This window comes from Microtus oregoni, unplaced genomic scaffold, assembly GCF_018167655.1.
Source record: "Microtus oregoni isolate MIOR12 unplaced genomic scaffold, Mior012 000006F_ref0000085, whole genome shotgun sequence".
Lineage (NCBI taxonomy): Eukaryota > Metazoa > Chordata > Mammalia > Rodentia > Cricetidae > Microtus > Microtus oregoni.
In genome coordinates this window covers 55915591-55934207 of record NW_024543065.1, presented here as the reverse complement: position 1 = coordinate 55934207, position 18617 = coordinate 55915591, and the positions used below count along the sequence as shown (strand labels likewise).

The 18617-nt window shown below is 44.9% G+C and overlaps 1 protein-coding gene across 5 annotated transcripts; it reads right to left on the bottom strand.

The window, feature by feature from the left end:
- Nucleotides 1–848: 848 nt before the first annotated feature.
- On the bottom strand, nt 849–18574 carry LOC121450224 (zinc finger protein 60-like). 5 transcript variants are annotated; one of them, XM_041655070.1, is made up of 6 exons: nt 17961–18435; nt 16617–16717; nt 14536–14586; nt 13058–13184; nt 11160–11258; nt 849–4192 (listed from the first exon to the last, which is right to left on the bottom strand). In XM_041655070.1, the coding sequence occupies exons 3-6, from the start codon at nt 14566–14568 to the stop codon at nt 2112–2114; spliced, it is 2340 nt and encodes a 779-aa protein (XP_041511004.1). In that variant the 5' UTR covers nt 14569–14586; nt 16617–16717; nt 17961–18435; the 3' UTR covers nt 849–2111. The 5 variants fall into 5 exon arrangements, with proteins under 5 accessions (XP_041511004.1, XP_041511005.1, XP_041511006.1 ...); XM_041655071.1 differs by lacking the exon at nt 16617–16717 and adding an exon at nt 14936–15180 and having other exon boundaries at nt 17961–17986; XM_041655072.1 differs by lacking the exons at nt 16617–16717; nt 17961–18435 and adding an exon at nt 18513–18574.
- Between the last annotated feature and the right edge of the window lie 43 nt (nt 18575–18617).

Sequence of the window (18617 nt, the reverse complement as noted above, 5' to 3'; positions counted from 1 at the left end):
AGTGGATCCAATTTGGCTTTTTGTTATTATTTTTTTTTTATGGGGATCCCTTCAGACATAGTTCATAGTCAACTCAAAGTCTATTTCAGTTAGCTGGGACTTCACTCAGGTATTTTGGACCCAAGGCATTTAGAGAAAAACCCACATCCTGTTATCCCGCTCAGCAGCTGAACTGGGGAGCTTCTGCCCAAGCAGGCAGATTAACAGAAGCCAAGATAAGCATCATCTTCCTGGAGGACTGACAAGGCCTTACCTGGAGGGGGGCATTTATACATGCAGGTAATTTAAGTCAAGATAAATTAATTAGCAGGGGCATCTTGACCTCAGGTTTTGAGAATAATTTGGGTAATTTCCCACAATATTCTTCATCAAAGACAAATTCTTGTCCTGCTATAAATGTATAGTTTATCTTAACATCTGGGCAAAGAGCATAAATTTCAGGGTATTACCCTTTAAAATAGTTATGGGTTTAACGCCTTTTAAAACTACTTAACAGCTGTGTTTAGAACATCTCCACACAGATATTAAATGGATTCTCAATGAAAATCCTTTCACATTCCTTTTCATCCACCAGATTTTATCCAGAATGATGTTACTTAATAGTGGACGAATACATGATGTTTTTACTAAACTATCTGCAATACAATTTTGTCTTTCATATGAGTTACAACAATGCCAATAAAAGGGGGAACAATGTAAAAGATACTTAACAGAACACTGGAATGAGCCGAATATTCTCTCAAGAATTTTGTTATTGGGCTGGAGAGATGGCTCAGAGGTTAAGAGCACTGCCTGCTCTTCCAAAGGGCCTGAGTTCAATTCCCGGCAACCACATGGTGGCTCACAACCATCTGTAATGAGGTCTGGTGCCCTCTTCTGGCCTGCAGGCATAGACACAGACAAAATATTGCATACATAATAAATAAATAAATATTTTTTAAAAAAAGAATTTTGTTATTTATTAGAATCCCTTTCCCCACAACTTTGGCTGGTACAGTGTTCACAATTAACAAATTATACATAAACAAGAAGTAAATGTCAGGTGGCAGTGGTGGTGCACGCCTTTAATCCCAGCACTGGGGAGGCAGAGGCAGGCGCATCTCTGAGCTCAAGGCCAATATGGTCTACAGAGCAAGTTCCAGGACAGCCAGGGCTACACAGAGCAACCCTGCCTCTAAAAAAACAAAACAAATAAACATAATCCACAGTAAATGATCAGTCTAACATGACAGGAGTCACGGAACATTAATGGTGAAAAGGTGCCTCAGATAAACCCAGTTCCAGTAACTGTTTCCCTATGCTCACTGTCCTTGGTGAGTAGTGTTGGAGAAATTATGTTCATCCAATTAATAAGAGGAGACTAAATCAAGAACATGATGGCTACCCTATTACTTCTGACATTTATACACATTCTCAACAGAATATCCCCTACGAACCACAGACTTCCCACGTTCTCATTGGCAAAGAAATCCTCGACATCAAGAATATATGAATACTCTGACATCGACCAATTCCAGGACAAATTAAAGTTCTTTCCACATTCTTTTCAGTCATCGTCTTGGAATTATGAGTTCAGTAACATTTCCATACAAAGGATTGTCCACCTTCCTTACATGCATAAGACTCCTGAAGATTATACATTTTCTGATGTTATGATTTATGATGTTGTATAAGCTCACCATTTCCAATAAAGGCTTTCCCACTCTTTAATTCATAATGTTTCAGACCAATAAGGATTCTCTGATGAGCTTTAAGAGCTGAGCTGATTCTATAAATAATCCCACATTCTTTGAATTCATAGGGTTTCACATCAGCATGGAATCTTTTATGTTGAAGGTCTGAGCTCCAACTGAAGCCTTTCCACATTCTTTCCAATGACAGGTACCTCACCATGCAGTGACGGCTGAACTCAATCTAAACATTTCTCCACATTTCTTCCATTCATACGGTGTCTCACCAGCATGAATTCTCTGATCAACAATTAGCATAGACTTATTACTAAAGGCCTTTCCACATTCTTTACATCCATAAAGTTTTTTACTAATATGAACATTAGCATGCCAAACAAAGTTTCATTTTCAACTAAAGGCCTTTCCACATTTTTAACATTGCTAAGGTTTTTCACCAGTGTGGATTTTCTGATGTGTTTTAAGGTATTCACTACGAGTAAAGAACTTCCCACATTCTTTACATTCGTAAGGATTCTTGCCAGAATGCATTCTAAAATGTCCGAGAAATTGGTAGTCATATCGAAAGGCTTCCCCACATTCCGAACATTTAAAGGGCTTCTCACCAGTGTGGATTCTCTGATGAATTCGAAGTCCTCTACCGCGAACAAAGCCTTTTCCACATACCTTGCACTGATAGGGTTTCATGTCGGTATGAGTTCTCTGATGCTGAGTAAGTTCAGACTGAATTCGGAAGGCCTTCCCACATTCCTTACATTTAAAGGGCTTCTCATCACTGTGGGTTTTCTCATGAATTCTAAGGCCTGTACCGCGAACAAAGCCCTTTCCGCATACCTTGCACTGATAAGGTTTCACGTCGGTATGAATTTTCTGATGCTGAGTAAGTTGGTAATGAAGTCTGAAGGCTGACCCACACTGCTCACATTTAAATGATTTCTTTCCAGTATGAATGCTCTTGTGCCGAGTGAGCTGTGTCAGAACAGAGAAGGACTTCCCACAATCCTTGCACTGAAAGGGTCTCTCACCAGAGTGAGTCTTCTGATGTTGCGTGAGGTTTGAGCGACGATTAAAGGCTTTCCCACACTCTTTACACTGAAATGGCTTCACACCAATATGAGTGATCCTATGTTGAACAAGGGTGGAGACACGCTTGAAGGACTTCCCACATTCCTTGCACTCATATAATTTTTCACTTGAATGAATTATTTGATGGCTCTTAAGATGGGCGAGAAGCCGAAAGGCCTCTCCACACTCCTTACATTCAAAAGATCTCTCACCACTATGAAATCTCTGGTGGCGAATGAGATGTGTATTAAGCCTAAAGACTTTCCCACATTCCTTACACTCAAAGGGTTTCTTTCCGGTGTGAATACTCTGATGCTCAGTGAAATTTGAACGTCGACGGAAGTGTTTCCCACATTCATTGCACTGATAGGGTTTCTCATCAGTATGGATTCTCTGATGTTGAGTAAGCAGGGACTGAAGTCTGAAGGCTGAGCCACACAGTTTACACTTGAAGGGTTTCATGTTAGTGTGAATACTCTGATGCACAGTGAAATTTGACCGTCGGCGGAAGAACTTCCCACATTCCTTGCACTGATAGGGTTTCACATCACTATGGATACCCTGATGCTCAGTAAGGTGGTACTTACGTCTGAAGGCTGACCCACACAGCTTACACTTGAAAGGCTTCTCATCAGTGTGAGTTTTCTGATGCTCAGACAGGTACGACTGAAGCCGAGAAGCCTTCTCACAGACTTTACACTCAGAGGATTTCTCACCAGTGTGAACACTCTGGTGTGTCACAAGGTATGAGCCAGTACTGACCGTCGTGCCGCACTGCTTACACTGAGATGACTTCTCTCCAGTGTGGCTGTTCTGGGTCTGAGTGGTGAGCTGTGCTACAACAGCGCGGGCCTTCTCACACTCCTTACACTGGCCCGGTCTCTCGCCAGAGTGACTTTTCTGATGCTGCATGAGGTTTGAGGGGTGATTAAAGGCTTTCCCACACTCTTTGCATTCAAAGGTTTTCACAGCAGCATGAATGCGCGTATGTTGAAGAAGCATGGAGAGATGCTTGAAAGACTCGCCACATTCCTCGCATCTGAAATGTCTCTCAGCACTGTGGGACTTCTGAGGTCTCGTGAGCTGTTGGGGTTTCAAGGCCTTCGCACCTTCCTCTCCAGCGTGACTGGTCTGATGCTGAACAAGACTGGAGCTACCAAAGCACTCCCCACACTCTTGACATTCAAACACTTTGTCGGCGTCGTGAGGAAGAGTCTGGCTGGTGTAAAGAGGTAGTTTTTCCCTGTTACTAATCGTTTGGTCAGCATTTCCCTTTTGACGACTCTGTAGTTCCTTGAATGTACTACAGTTGGGGCCATTACTAAAACTGGAGCCCTGGAGGTCAAAAGTTTTACTTATATGCTTTATGCTCTCTTTGGGTAGATTTATACTATGATTGTCTGGAGATATTTTTTGAGCTTCAGAATTTGAGTCCAAATCTGAAAGAAAATGAAAAAGCAAGAATATTTTAGTTTCCCACGACACAAACACATAAAAAAGTCCATTTTATCGATGGCCCAACTCTAAAATATTTTCTGAGCAGCAGTAACAAAAGTTTATGTGAGACAGTACTCGTCACAGTAGAATAGGGTGGAAACAGGAAGGCATGTCTGCTTAATGAGATTAAAACAAACTGTACTGAAATAATTTTACATGCCTTTATGCATACTACAGGAGATACACATGCTTTGGTGAAGGTTTTTGAAATAAATAACAATGAAAGTAATATACTACACAATAGCAAGTATCTGTCGTGCATTAAGAAAACTAGTCAGGGCCTGGAATTATTTAAAAAAGAAAGTGAGTAAAGATCAGTGGTGGTGGTGGAGGTGGAGGAGGTGGTGGAGGTGATGGTGGAGGTGGAGGAGGTGGTGGTGGAGGTGGTGGAGGTGGTGGTAGTGGTGGTGGTGGTGGAGGTGGTGGAGGTAGAGGTGGAGGTGGTGGAGGTGGTGGTGGAGGTGGTGGAGGTGGAGGTGGAGGTGGTGGTGGAGGTGGAGGTGGAGGTGGTGGAGGTGGTGGTGGTGGAGGTGGTGGTGGTAGAGGTGGTGGTGGTGGAGGTGGAGGTGGAGGTGGTGGAGGTGGTGGTGGAGGTGGAGGTGGTGGAGGTGATGGTGGTGGTGGAGGTGGAGGTGGTGGTGGTGGAGGTGGTGGTGGAAGTGGAGGTGGTGGTGGTGGTGGTGGTGGTGGAGGTGGTGGTGGTGGTGGTGGTGGTGGAGGTGGTGGTGGTGGTGGTGGTGGTGGAGGTGGTGGTGGTGGAGGTGGATGTGATGGTGGTGGAGGTGATGGTGGTGGTGGTGGAGGTAGAGGTGGAGGTGGTGGAGGTGGTGGTGGAGGTGGAGGTGGAGGTGGTGGAGGTGATGGTGGTGGTGGAGGTGGAGGTGGAGGTGGTGGTGGTGGAGGTGGTGGTGGAGGTGGTGGTGGAGGTGATGGTGGTGGTGGAGGTGGAGGTGGTGGAGGTGATGGTGGAGGTGGAGGTGGTGGTGGAGGTGAAGGTGGTGGTGGAGGTGATGGTGGAGGTGGAGGTGGAGGTGGTGGAGGTGGAGGTGGTGGAGGTGGAGGTGGTGGAGGTGGTGGTGGAGGTGGAAGTGGTGGTGTAGGTGATGGTGGAGGTGGTGGTGGTGGTGGAGGTGATGGTGGAGGTGATGGTGGAGGTGGTGCACAATGGTAATAATTCCATTAACAGGCAGCCAGAAGTAACAGCATCATGACTTCCAAGACAGCTTGAATTAGATAGTGAAACTACTTCCTGTGGTATCTCCTTACTCTCTGACCTCTTTCCTAGGGGACTCAGCAGATCCTAGTGGAATGTCTGCTTTCTTCCCTCCTGTGGGACGCTTTGACAACCTCCATCCCCATTTCTAAGTGCCAGCTTCCAAGACATAGAAACAAATTTTACCTGGAGCCCCAGTGGCCACACCTATCAGGATCCCACAAGAATTCCCTACCAACAACATACAGCTACCATACACTCCTAAGAACCAGAGAAGGCAACAAAAGCCAAGAAACAAAACACTCACCCAACAAAGATGAGACCAGATATCAGCACCTAGAGTTACACTCTTCCCAAACTCAGATGCCTAGATGCCAGCGTAAAAACACAACAGCCATAGCAGTTTGTCTGCACTAGATTCAACATCCCTACTACAGCAGGCGCTGAGTACGATAACATATCCCCCGTAAAAGCCATTACAATGAATTTATGTATATGAATATCAATTTGATATTTATGAATATGATAGAGGTCGTTAAACAGGAAATGAAGAAATGCCTTAAAGAAATCTATGAAAGCCAGATGGTGGTGGCGCATGCCTTTAATCCCAGCACTCAGGAGTCAGAGGCAGGCAGATCTTTGTGAGTTTGTGGCCAGCCTGGTCTACAAGAGCTAGTTCCAGGACAGGAACCAAAAACTACGGAGAAACCCTGTCTTGAAAATTAAGAAAAAAAAAAAAAGAAATCTATGAAAAGACAAACAGTGGAAGGAAATGAATCAAACAGTCCAAGACCTAAACGTAGAAACAGAATTGGTAAAGAAAACCAAGCTGAGGGAATCTGGAAAAGTTTCGAGACTAAAAAGGAAACCTATGAAGCAAGTCTCATGAACAGAATACAAGAGATGGGAGAGTGAATGCCAGGCATTGAAGACATGATAGAAGAAATGGACAGCTAAGTTAAAGAAAATGATAAAGCTAAAAACATTCCTGCACAAATTATCCAAGAAATCTGGGACACCATGAAAAGAACAAATCTAGGAATAAGAACAGAGGAGGAAAAGAGAGCCGGGTCAAAGGCACAGGAAATATTTCCAACAAAATCACAGAAGAAAAGTTCCCTAATGTAAAGAATGTAATACCTAAATAGGGCACAAGAAGCATAATGAACACCAAATAATCTGAGCCAGAAAAGAAAGTCCTCTTAGGACATAAAAAGACATTAAATGTATAGGACAAAGAAAGAATATTAAAAGGTCATACAGCTATGTACCAACATAAAGAAATTGGAGAGGATCTCATACTCTAACTTAATACCACAGCAGAAAACTCTAGAATAAAAGAGAAAAAAATTAAGAAATAATTAACTCAGTAAAATAGAAACAGTGAGTATAAGAAAATATGCACAACGAAGCAGAGCTGGCTCCTGAGAAAATAGGAAGACTGCAACTCGTTATTCTAATTACCTAAACGGCAGAGAAAGGAGATCCAATGAACAATATTAGAGATAACAGGAGAACTAACAACCGACAGGAAATTCAGAGAATCAGTGGGACATAAGATAAAAGCATTACTTGACCAAATATGAAAAAAGAAATGGGTCAGTTTCCCAATACATACCAGTTACCAAAGTTAAAACAAGATGAGGTAAACAATTTACACAGACCTATAATCTCTATTTATTTGTTTGTTTGTTTGTTTATTTATTAGGTTTTTTTCAAGACAGGGTTTCTCTGTAGCTTTGGAGCCTGTTCTGGAACTAGTTCTTGTAGACCAGGCTGGCCTCGAACTCACAGAAATTCGCCTGCCTCTGCATCCTAAATGCTGGGATTAAAGGCATGCGCCATCACCACCCGGCTCTATAATCTCCATAATCAGTAATTAAAAGATCCCCAACCCAAAAAGGCTTAAGGTTTTAGTGTACAGTTCTACCAGACTTTCAAAGAGGTCAGGCCAATACTCAATTTAGTCCTCAAAACAGACATAGAAGGAACATTGTCCAATTCTTTTCTTGAGGCTACAGGCACCCTAATACCCAAACCACATAAAAACACAACAAAGAAACCTACAGACCAATTTCCTTGATGAATACAGAAGCAAAAGTTCTCAATAAAATACTTGCAAAATGAATCAAGAACACATCAACAAGATCATCCACCATGATGTAGACTTTATCCCAGAGATGCAGAGATGAATCAAAATCCGTAAATTGGTAAGTGCAATCCCACCATAAAAACAAACTGAAAGACAAAAGCCACACAATCATCTCATTATCTGTGGAAAAGGCCTTTGACAACATTCAACACAGCTTGATGATAAGAGTCCTGGAGGACCACGTGGTAGTGCACACCTTTAATTCCAGCACTTGGGAGGCAGAGACAGGCAGATCTCTAAGTTCAAGGCCCACTGGGTCCTCAGGGATAGTTCCAGGACAGCTAGAGCTGTTACACAGAGAAACCCCATTTCAAAAAATCATAAAGAGAGAGAGAAAGAAAGAGAGAGAGAATGAATGAATCCTGGAGAGACTAGGGATACAAAGGATGTTATTTCAACACAATGAAAGCAGTGTACAGCAAGTCCATGGCCAGCATCAACTTAAATACAAAGAAATTCAAAGCAATTCCACAAAGTCCAGAACAAGACAAGGTTGTCTACTCTCTCCATAGTTATTTAATAGAGTACTTGAAGTCTTAGCCAGAGCAATAAAACAATTGAAGGTGAACATGGGCTTACAAACTGACAAGGTCAGAGTATATCAATTTGCAGATGATACAACAGTATACATAAGTGACCCTCAAGACTCCACTAGGAAACTCCTACAGCTGACAAACATATTCAGCAAAAAAGGTGGATACTAAATCAACTCACAATAATCAATAACCCACTTGTGGTAGTGTCAAAGTAGTTGTTACCCAATGGGAGTAGCACTATTTGGAGGTATGACTTTGTTGAAGTGGGTATGGCCTTGTTGGAGGAAGTATGTCACTGTGTGAGTGGGCTGTGAGGTCTCATTTATGCTCAAGACACACCCCGTGTCTCAGCTCACTTCCTGTTGCCTGCAAGATGTAGAATTCTCCTTTACCTCTAAGTTCATATGTCTGCCTGCATGCTGCCATTCGCCCAGCGGCGATGTCCCATTATGATAATGGACTGAACCTCGGAACCTGTGAGCCACCAACTCACTTAAATATTTTCCTTTATGAGTTGCTGTGGCCATAATGTCTCTTCACAGCAATAGAAACTAAGTTCATTATCAAGTTTCTGAGTTTTCTTTCAATGAACCCATGTGAACCCACATCTGTGCCACGGCATCTGTGACATCTCTTTTTTCCTTCTTAGAATTTAAAGCTCACTTCTTAATTGACCTTTTCCCCTCTTAGAGTTGCCAGGGCTTTTTATAAGCCACGCTTCCCCTGAGCCATAGAGGAAGCTGACAGTTATTAGCATCGATCAGCCCTTATCTGTTTTATGACCTAAGAAAGTCAAGCCTTGTAACCTTGCTATTGCCAGAGAATTGCTGATTGTGTGTGATGTCTATTAACTGAAAACTTTGCAGAGTGGCAGAATAAAGAGAAGATTCGGAAAAGCACACAGTGAGAGAATTATTTTACCCTCAGATATTCTACGACCCTTCACTTGCTGTTACACCCTTCTGAATCCTAAGAGGGTCACGCGGCTGGACCCCAAAGGCTCTCATTATACGGGCATGTATGTATGTATGTATGTATGTATGTATACAATTTGCATGCCTGGTACCCAATGAAGTCAAAAAAGAACATCAGATCCTTTGGAATTGGAGTTACAGGCATTTGCAAGTCTCCATGTGAATGTTGGGTATTGGAAACAAAACGTGGTCTTCTGTAAGAGTAGCAAGTACTCTTAATCACTGCACCATCTCTCTGGCTCCTCTATGTTTTGAGATGGTCTCAAAGTAGCCTAGGTTGGCTTCAAACTCAGTACTAGCTGAGGATAACCATGAAGTTCTGATCTTCCTGCTTCCACCTCCCAAACCCTGGTATTACGTGTGTGTGTGTGTGTGTGTGTGTGTGTGTGTGTGTGCGCCTTATATTAGACAGGGTTCTCTAGATGAACAGAACTGTTCATTTTATATATGTGAGATTTATGAGAGTGGCTTACAGGCTGTGATCCAGCTAGTCCAACAATGGCTGTCTAGCAATACAAAGTCCAAGAACCCAGTGCTTGTTTACTCCATGAGGCTGGATGTCTCAGCTGGTTTTCGGTACAGGCTAGATTCTAAAGAAGTAGGCCAACCAAAAAAAAAAAAAAAAAGAAGTAGGCCCCCGTGCCAGTGAAGGAATGGACTTGCCATCAGAGTGAGGGAAAGCAGACAAAAGGCAACAGATTCCTTCTTCCGCATCCTTTTTACAGCATGTCACCAAATGATGGGGCAAGATTTAAGATGGATTGTCCCACCTCAGAAATAGATGGGTCTACCCACTACAAATGACTTAACTAAGAAAAGTCTCTCAGAGGTGTACCCAGCTGCTTGAGTTTTAGTTAGTTCCAGATGTGGTCAAGTGACAACCAGGAAGAGCCACCACAGTCCCATGCCAAGCTATGTAGAAGGCTGTGTTGTGTACACACTCACATGTTGTTTCCCTGGCTTGTCCAAGTACTCTTTTTGAATCAGGGTCTCTCATTGGTCTGGAGCTTGACAGGTAAACTAGGTTGAGTGTTAGCAAGACAAAGGATCTGCCTTTTCAACTTCCCCAGTGCTGTAGTTGAGAGCATAGGCTACACCATCACACCCTGATCAGAGTCACTATGAAGATATACAATTAAAATATGTGCTATGCCTTATAGTGGTACATTATTTGTATTCTGATAAATAAGTCTTGCCTGAAGACCAGAGGCAAAGGTGCAGCCACTAGGAGTCAGGCAATGATGACACACACCTTTAATCCCAGGATTTGGGAGATGGAGGCAGATGGTTCCCTATGAATTCCAGGCCACCCTAGACTACACAAGATCAATGCAGAAATAGATCCAGGTGGTGCCTCACCTTTAATCCCAGTACTAGGGAGCCACACGCCTTTAATCCCAGCGCTAGACAGAATATAAAATGCAAGAAGAGAGAGGCTTAGTCTGCTTAGTTTAGAGTCGCCCAGCCTTGGCAGAAGTAAGACTTCTCTAGTGGCTTGGCTGCTCTGCTTTTCTGCTTTTCAGGATGAACCCCAAACTTCTGTCTCTGGGTTTTTATTCTTCATGCTACAATGCATCACCATGTTACGGCTTTCACTGGTGTTCCACATGTCCATAGTTGGATCAGCAGTTAAGAGACTGACTGCTCTTCCAGAGGACCTGGGTTTGAGAGCAGTTATATCAGCCACCTGTATGTAACTCCAGCCCCAGGGGATCTGACGCTCTCTTATGGCCCCTTTGGGTACCTGCACACACCCGCACACACACAACCAATAATAAAATACATTTAAAATGATAGAAAGAGGGTAACTGCTTCAGTACGACGGAAGAGGGGAAAACAACTTAGTGACTCATGAACTAGCAGCCCCTGTGGCAGCTTTAGCTATGACCTTGACTTCCTTCCCAGGTCTCAGGCACGTTCTTCCACAGGCCCTGGCGCTCTGAAGGAAGTGTGTCAACCCTGGGTCAGGCGTGGGGACCTCTCCGACCACACGCTGAGATGGCAATGCTGCAGCCCTGCCTTCCTCTTACTCACCTGGGCTGGGCCTGTCTGCTTCTTCCGTCACAGCCATCCAGGGCTCTCTCTCCTGCTCCAATAAGGTGATCAGATCGGGTTTGGAAATGGAACTTCCCACTTAAAAGAAAGGAAAAATGAAACATGTGGAGACTTTCTTTTTTTGACTCAGTCTCTCTTGTTATCCCCAGGATGTCCCGGAACACAATCTGTAGACCAGGCTGTCCGGCAACTTTCTTGATCTGCCTGCCTCTGCCACCCAAGTGCTGGGATTAAAGACAGGTGCCACCATGAGTTGCCTATGCAGATTTTTAAAAATACAGACTTATTTATTAAAAAAGGTCTCTATAGTTCAGTATAGTGGATCATGCCTGTAAGCCAAGCAGCTGGGGAATGAGCCAGGCCAGTCTGGGCTGCCTAGCAAGACCCTTGTTTCAGAAAAAAAAAAGGGGGGGGGGGGGTTAAATGCAGTCAGGGTCTTTTCACATAAGGAGAGAGTATACATAGTGGGTAAGAACATGAACACTAAGGCTACACTGTCCAGTGTAAACCCCATCTCTGCAGCTCAGGAATAATGGGCCATTAGTTTAGGCAAGTCCCATAAGAAGCTATGTACAATTTTCCCATCTGAAAACAGGAAAGGGTGGCACACATGTAATCACAACACCTGAGGAGTGGAAGCAGGCAGATGAGAAGCTCACGGTTGGCTTCATGACAGGTCCAAAGCCACTCTGAGCTACAAAAAAGCAGTTAATAACAACAACAATAGCAATAATAATAACTTAGATTGAATTGGTGCCATCTATTGGATAGGGGTGATGCTAAGATGAAATAGTATAGTCAATACCTTGAATGCTGTGTGACTGACATTAAACATCATTTTTCTTCATTTCCATTTATTACGTAGTAATGCTGGGGACGGAACTAGGACCTTGAGCATGCTGGACAAGTGCAACATCCCCAGGCAAGAACACTGTTATCATTATCGTTAATTATGGCTTCATTCACATTAACACCTCATTGTAACAGATTTAATAGACAAAAATGAAAAATTCAGAGTTTGAAACTTCCACCACAAAGCAGGAAAAGGAAGTATTCACTAAGGGAAATAGAATGTGTCCACTTCTGCTCTGAATTGTTTCTACTGACTCATTAGGAAGTAAATTATAACAGCTCTTGTATTTGATTCTGTATGCACACATGTGCAGTGTATGTATGCCCTTAAGAGGGTGTGTGTACAAGAGTGTGTAGGCATGCAAGCATGGGTGTGTGCACAGGCCAGAGAGCAGGTTTACTTTGACTGCTCCCCACTTTGTTTTTAGAGAGAGGGTCTCTGTGAACCCAGAGCTCATTGAGAGAATATCTAAGGTGTGGACCGAAGGCAGGGGTTTTTAAACCAAGGAAATCCCACTTTACTCCTTTAAGAAGGAGGAACTCAGCTTCTTCTTTAAAATTCTATTGATTAAAATTAATTTTATTTTAGGCCCATGTGTCTGCCCACATGCATGGCTGAGCACCATATGCATGCATGATGGAGACGGAGGCCAGAAGAGGCCTTCAGAATCCCTGCAGCTGGAGTTACAGAGGGCTGAGAGCTACCTTGTTGGGCTGGGTCCCCTGCAAGAGCAGTCAGTTCTCGTAAACAAAAATCTCTGTAGTCCTTAATTTCATTTATTGATTTATTTCCTTATTTGCTCTGTTTGGTTTGAAACCTGGCCTCATCCTGTAGAAAAGGCTACCCTGAAACTCAATATGTATCTGAGGGTGAACCTGAACTCACAGCCATCTTCCTGTCTCGGGCTTCTGAGTGAAGGAATGACAGGCATGGGCCACCAGGCCCAGCTTCAGCTAGCACAGGAAAGATGGCCCTGTCTTCTCATTCAGAGGGAGGAAAGCCAACAGTTTAGAGGACACCTTACCCACTGTGAGGAGGTTTCTGTAGGTCTCCAACATCATGTCCCTGTATAAGATCCTCTGAGCAGCATCCAGGCAGGCCCACTCCTCCTGAGAGAAGACAACAGCCACATCCCTAAATGTCACTGACCCCTGAAACCACAAACACAAGTAGAGTCAAACTGGGGAAGCATTCAAGATGAAAAAAGAGAAGGGAAAGGACTCAAAGGTGGGAGGAGCCACATGGAGATGCTCAAGGCACCTGACTGCACAAGCTCCCCCAGGAAAGGAGGAGTGTGGCCTACACATCCAATAGAGGTGCGCTTCCATTCCATCCCCCCTACACATCCAATAGAGGTGCGCTTCTATTCCATCCCCCTACACATCCAATAGAGGTGTGCTTCCATTCCATCCCCCTACACATCCAATAGAGGTGCGCTTCCATTCCATCCCCCTACACATCCAATAGAGGTGCGCTTCCATTCCATCCCCCTACACATCCAATAGAGGTGCACTTCCATTCCATCCCCCTACACACCCAATAGAGGTGCACTTCCATTCCATCCCCCCTACACATCCAATAGAGGTGCGCTTCCATTCCATCCCCCTACACATCCAATAGAGGTGCGCTTCCATTCCATCCCCCCACACATCCAATAGAGGTGCGCTTCCATTCCATCCCCCTACACATCCAATAGAGGTGCGCTTCCATTCCATCCCCCCACACATCCAATAGAGGTGCGCTTCCATTCCATCCGCACCTTCCAGTTACAACACAAAAGAGAACTGTCACCAGGCTCAGTGTAAAAGACCTAAGAACCAGTGTGAGTCCCTGGGTTTGTTGTGGCATCAGGAGATAGCATATTGATTTCATTTTGTCATCAGCATGATTTTTATAAACTACATAAGAGTCCATATTACTGGCATATTAGGTTTAAGGGGTTTTTCCCTTAAAATCAAAAAACTACATTCTACCAAGATAGTGCAGATGTCTCAGGCTTCCTGAATGCTAGAGACTACAGTCCCGTCCCAATCACAGCCTGGATGACCTTCCCTCTCATCCCTGAACTCTCTCTTAAAGTCCCTCAAGCAGGTCATCTCGTCACACACATGCACCGAGGCCATTCACTCTCAAACCCTGTGTCATCAGCCTGAAAACACCAAAGATGTCAATCAGGATCCCCAGTGCACTCAAAGGAGACCATCACCTCAACGGTCTAAAACCCCAAAGACCCTGGTTCCCTGTGGGACTGTGGCCCCTCTGCAACCACAGTCCTCCCTGACCACAGGCAGGAGAGGGCAGGTGTGCAGGAATGCACTCAGAGAAAACTGCAGAAGCAGCCGGAAACAGGCCAGACAGGAAGTGCTCTGACCTTCCAACCCTCACTGTAAGGGGCGGACGCGGCTGGAGGATTTCGGGTCCTTGGGAAGCTTCACAAGAGAAAGACAGCAAAGAGTCATCTAACCTGGAAGCCGCCTGTGTAGAGAGAGAATGTCAACTTACACAGACCACGTCCTGAGACCCAGAGCTGGCCATTCTTCTTCAGGATCCTCCCTGGGGACAGAAAGAAAGCCTTTCACTGGACTGTCACTTAATGTCCACACTGACTATGACACTGTGATTTCCTTCCCAAGCATCCCCACTCACACTCCTGCCCCACGGCTCATGGCCTCCCACACACAAATCAGAAGCAGACAGGAGTCTACACAAAGCCGATTCTGTCCTAACCCCGACAACCACTGCGCAAGGGCTCAACGTGGACGTGCGGAGCATAAGCCCGTGTGCCTTGACGTTCTTCCAGAAGATGTCGGCAGAAGGGATCCCATCCTCCATCCTGAGCTCCAGCTAGCCCTAGACGGGTCCCTCCTCCTACTGTGAGCAGGTCTTCCTACTGGAACCCCACCTTCAGGGCTGACAGGCTGACAGCACCAAACTGTACGTCCTTTGGAAACTCAGGGCTGAGTGAGGCACAGCAAGGCTGGAGGGCCAGGAGGTCTGCAGTGCAATCCTCAGGCAGTGTTCAGCAGTCTGGACCCACTTTTAGTAAATGGAATCCTACACCATGGAGCACTTTCCTGAGAACCTTCACTCTCTATGGTCATGGCTTATGTTGTACCAATAACCATGAATCCTGACGAAGATAATTAGCTGAAAAACATGCTGTCATGATAGGTGAGTATGATTTGATTCACTCTTTCCATATTATGGGCTATTTTGCAGAAATAATTTTAAATTTATCTCAGGTGTCCTAAGACTTTTACTTCTAGAAGTGGGTTTCTCAACTTCACCATGCTGATATAATTATCAAAACAGATTAAAATTTAATAACCGAAACTGACACTACTTGAAAAACTATACAGGAAATCATCCACAACACTGGACATTTGGGGTGTTACTCTAAAACAAGCGACAGAAGGAAAACCGACAAATGGGATTTACATCAAACTAAAACCTTCAGACAGCAGAGGAAACCATCGAGAGTAGGGTATAATCTAGAGAACGGGAGAGAGTATTTGCAAAGCACACCTCTGACACAGTTAATACCTAAACTGCACAGCAAAGGAATGCAGACAATTCCCTGACACAGACACACACTCAGAAACAGGCGACCACAGAAACACACATTTCTTCACATGGAACAACAGTATGGCTGATAAGAGGTACATGAAAAATAAGCACAGTGAGATACGGTTAAAGTCCCAAAGAGAGGCCTCCTCATGGCTATTAGGAGTGCCCATGATCAGACAGCTGGAAAGACAGCCCAGGGCTAGAGTATGCTTTGCTCTAGGAGAGGGTGGGCTTTGGTTCCCAGCACCCACATGGTGGCTCACAACTATCTCTCACTCCAGTTTCAGGGGATTCAACACCCTCTTTTGGCTTCCTGAGGCACCAGGCATATACATGGTGCACACACAGACATGCAGCCAAAACAATTATAATTGTAATATATGTGTATATATTATATATATATGTATTATGTACGTATGTAATTGATAAACATTTAAAAAGTGTCCATTTTCTGAAAGAAATATTATGTGGAGAAAGTGCAGGAGAAAGCACATTACTGGAGGGAATGCACATCAATAGTCATCGTGGAACACAATTTGGCAAGTTCTCAAACAATTACAACTAGAACTGGGGCACGATCCAGCAATCCCACTGCTCAGCAGAGACACAAGGGAAATACAATCAGTATCTCCAAGAGACACTTACAGTCCGCATTTATTCCAGCAGCGCTTACACAGCTATGATTTGCAACCCCACCAAGAGATGAGTGGACAAAGCAAATCGAGATTGAGGTTCACAGATGCAGTGGAAAGATATCCAACCATCTACTACAATATGGTGAGCATGGAGGAAAACGAGAGAAATGAGCTAAAGACAAAAAGAAAATGCTGGGGCTGGAGAGAAGGCTCAGCGGCTGAGAGCTGGGATGGCTTTTCCAGAGGTCAGGAGTTCAGTTTCCCGACAGCTCCCGATGCCTGTAACTCCAGCTCCTGTAGATCCTAACCATCTGGTCTCTGCGGCACCAGCACTCGTGTGCACATAACCCCACCCGCAGAATTCTGAACAAAAGTAACTACCTGTCGGGTGTTCTGTGTTGCATAGACCAGTCGAAGAAAGATCACTCCGAGATGAAATTTTAAGGCTTGTGTGTCATCAGGAAGGTCCAGTCTCTGATGACCTAAGACCCAAAAAGCCATACAAAGGCATATTTACTGACCCTTAGACAGAGTTGTTTTTCAGGTAAAGTATTTCCTCATACCAAGGTCCCTAATCTATTCTCTCTGTCTCTCTAAAGGAAAGCATCTCATGCCCTCATGACCCCAGTCCTTTACTGTGTATCCATGTTATCCACAGTAACCCAAGGCCCTCGGGTATGCCAGAGGTGTCTTCTGGCCAAAGGCATGTGAGGGCAGCCACACCTCACAAGAAAAAGAAGTCTACAAATTATGGGAAACAATCACCCTTTCATCTAAAAAATAAAAATCTCTGCTCTACATTAGCACATTTTCATTTCCTTGTTGTTTTTGAGACAGGGTCTCAACTGTGGAACCCAGCTAGCCTGGACCTTGCTATAGAGACTAAGCTGAACATGAACACACAGGAATCCTCCTATTTCTGCCTCCCAGCGGTGAGATTAGAGCGGGCACTGTAAAGCCTAGCTCTTTTGTTGTTGTAATTAAGTAACTTTCTTTAAAATACAGCCAGTAATTGCGTTATTTATAGCATGCCTCTGTACTATAAAAAAACTGAAGAGAAAGAACTGAAAATGACCACGCAAAGCAACAACAAAATACATCAGGCCCTTATCATAGGGCTGGCACTGCACTAACAGGCTTTACAAATGCCATTCTATAAAGTTCATGCCTAGAGAACCAGAAGGGGACATAATCAAACTCCCAACCGAGATACCACAGAGCCACATCCCCACGTTCAAGCACAGCACTGCGCACCTGGAGCTGGCCAATGTTACCGGTCTCCATACACGGACACCCTGAAAAGCATTACCTCTCAAAGATGCAAACTTTAAGTGCTATCCCTTTCCCATTACGGAAACTCTCAGGAGTGAACAGAAATCAGCTATCACCTCCATTCTTCCCCTGCTTTGAAAACAAGGCCTTTAAGGATAAAAGACCACCTGATGTGTGTTCTCCTCGAAATAGTATCCTATTTACCAAATCGGAGTTTGGAAGCCCAAACGCAAACCTCCGGAGGTTATAACATCTTGGAGAAAGGGAGTGATTGTAGAGAGATGTCAAGGGTCTCTGAAACGATCATGTGACTATTAAGTGGAAAGGGAGGGGGCAATGTAAGGGGCACAATGGTGGAGGCATCAATATACCTATTCCTACCTCACTTACTGACAATTCTATATTCTAAAACTAAAACCTCGTTTCTCAAAGAGGGAGAGAGCGTAAACTCACTCTTGAATCTCAGATGTGTAGCGATAAAGCCCGCACTCTTCTCCAGGCCCTCCTTGTGAACACCGGCCAACGCGGGGAGCCTGAGCAAGCACGAGATCCCACACTGCACATCCTAGTGACACATCCTAGAGAGCACTGTCCTTCACCTCCCACGACACTCACGGCGGCTGGAGCGCTGAGAAAGTTACGGACTCAACAAGTAGCTGCGCTCCTAGGCGACCCCGGGAGGCGCCTCCGGGCTCAAATGCGCGCCCGCGCTCAAGTCTGGACCTCAGGGGCAGCTCCCATTCAGACTCCGTCCCTGACCTCTCATCACCGCAGCCTGGTCCTCTGCTTCAGCCGCCGTGGCCGTGAGAGAAAGCAGGAGCAGATCCGACTGGCACAGTGACATGGACAATCGGAGAGCTCGAGGTGTGTAAATGCACACACAGGCACACACGCACGCACCACAGCACACACGTACACACACCGCCATCCCTACACACTCGCACACATCACCATCCACCCACCCCACACCACCGCTCACACCCAGCCCGCTGGCTCCCGCCTTACTCAGTGGAGAACAACGCCTACGCCAACTTCTTCCTCCAACTAGAATAGGCTCCGACCTTCCCCGGTAGCGGCGCCAGGAAACCGGAAGCCGACGGTTACTTCCGG

Bases quoted from the DNA above. Each gene is read 5' to 3' on its own strand.
- LOC121450224 (XM_041655072.1), bottom strand. From the start codon at position 14,568: ATGGCCAGCTCTGGGTCTCAGGACGTGGTCTGT. The intron at 13,185-14,535 runs GTAAGTTGACAT...TTGTGGTTTCAG, and splicing joins GGTCTCAGGACGTGGTCTGT to GGGTCAGTGACATTTAGGGA. The intron at 4,193-11,159 runs GTGAGTAAGAGG...ATTTTCTTTCAG, and splicing joins AGCAGACAGGCCCAGCCCAG to ATTTGGACTCAAATTCTGAA.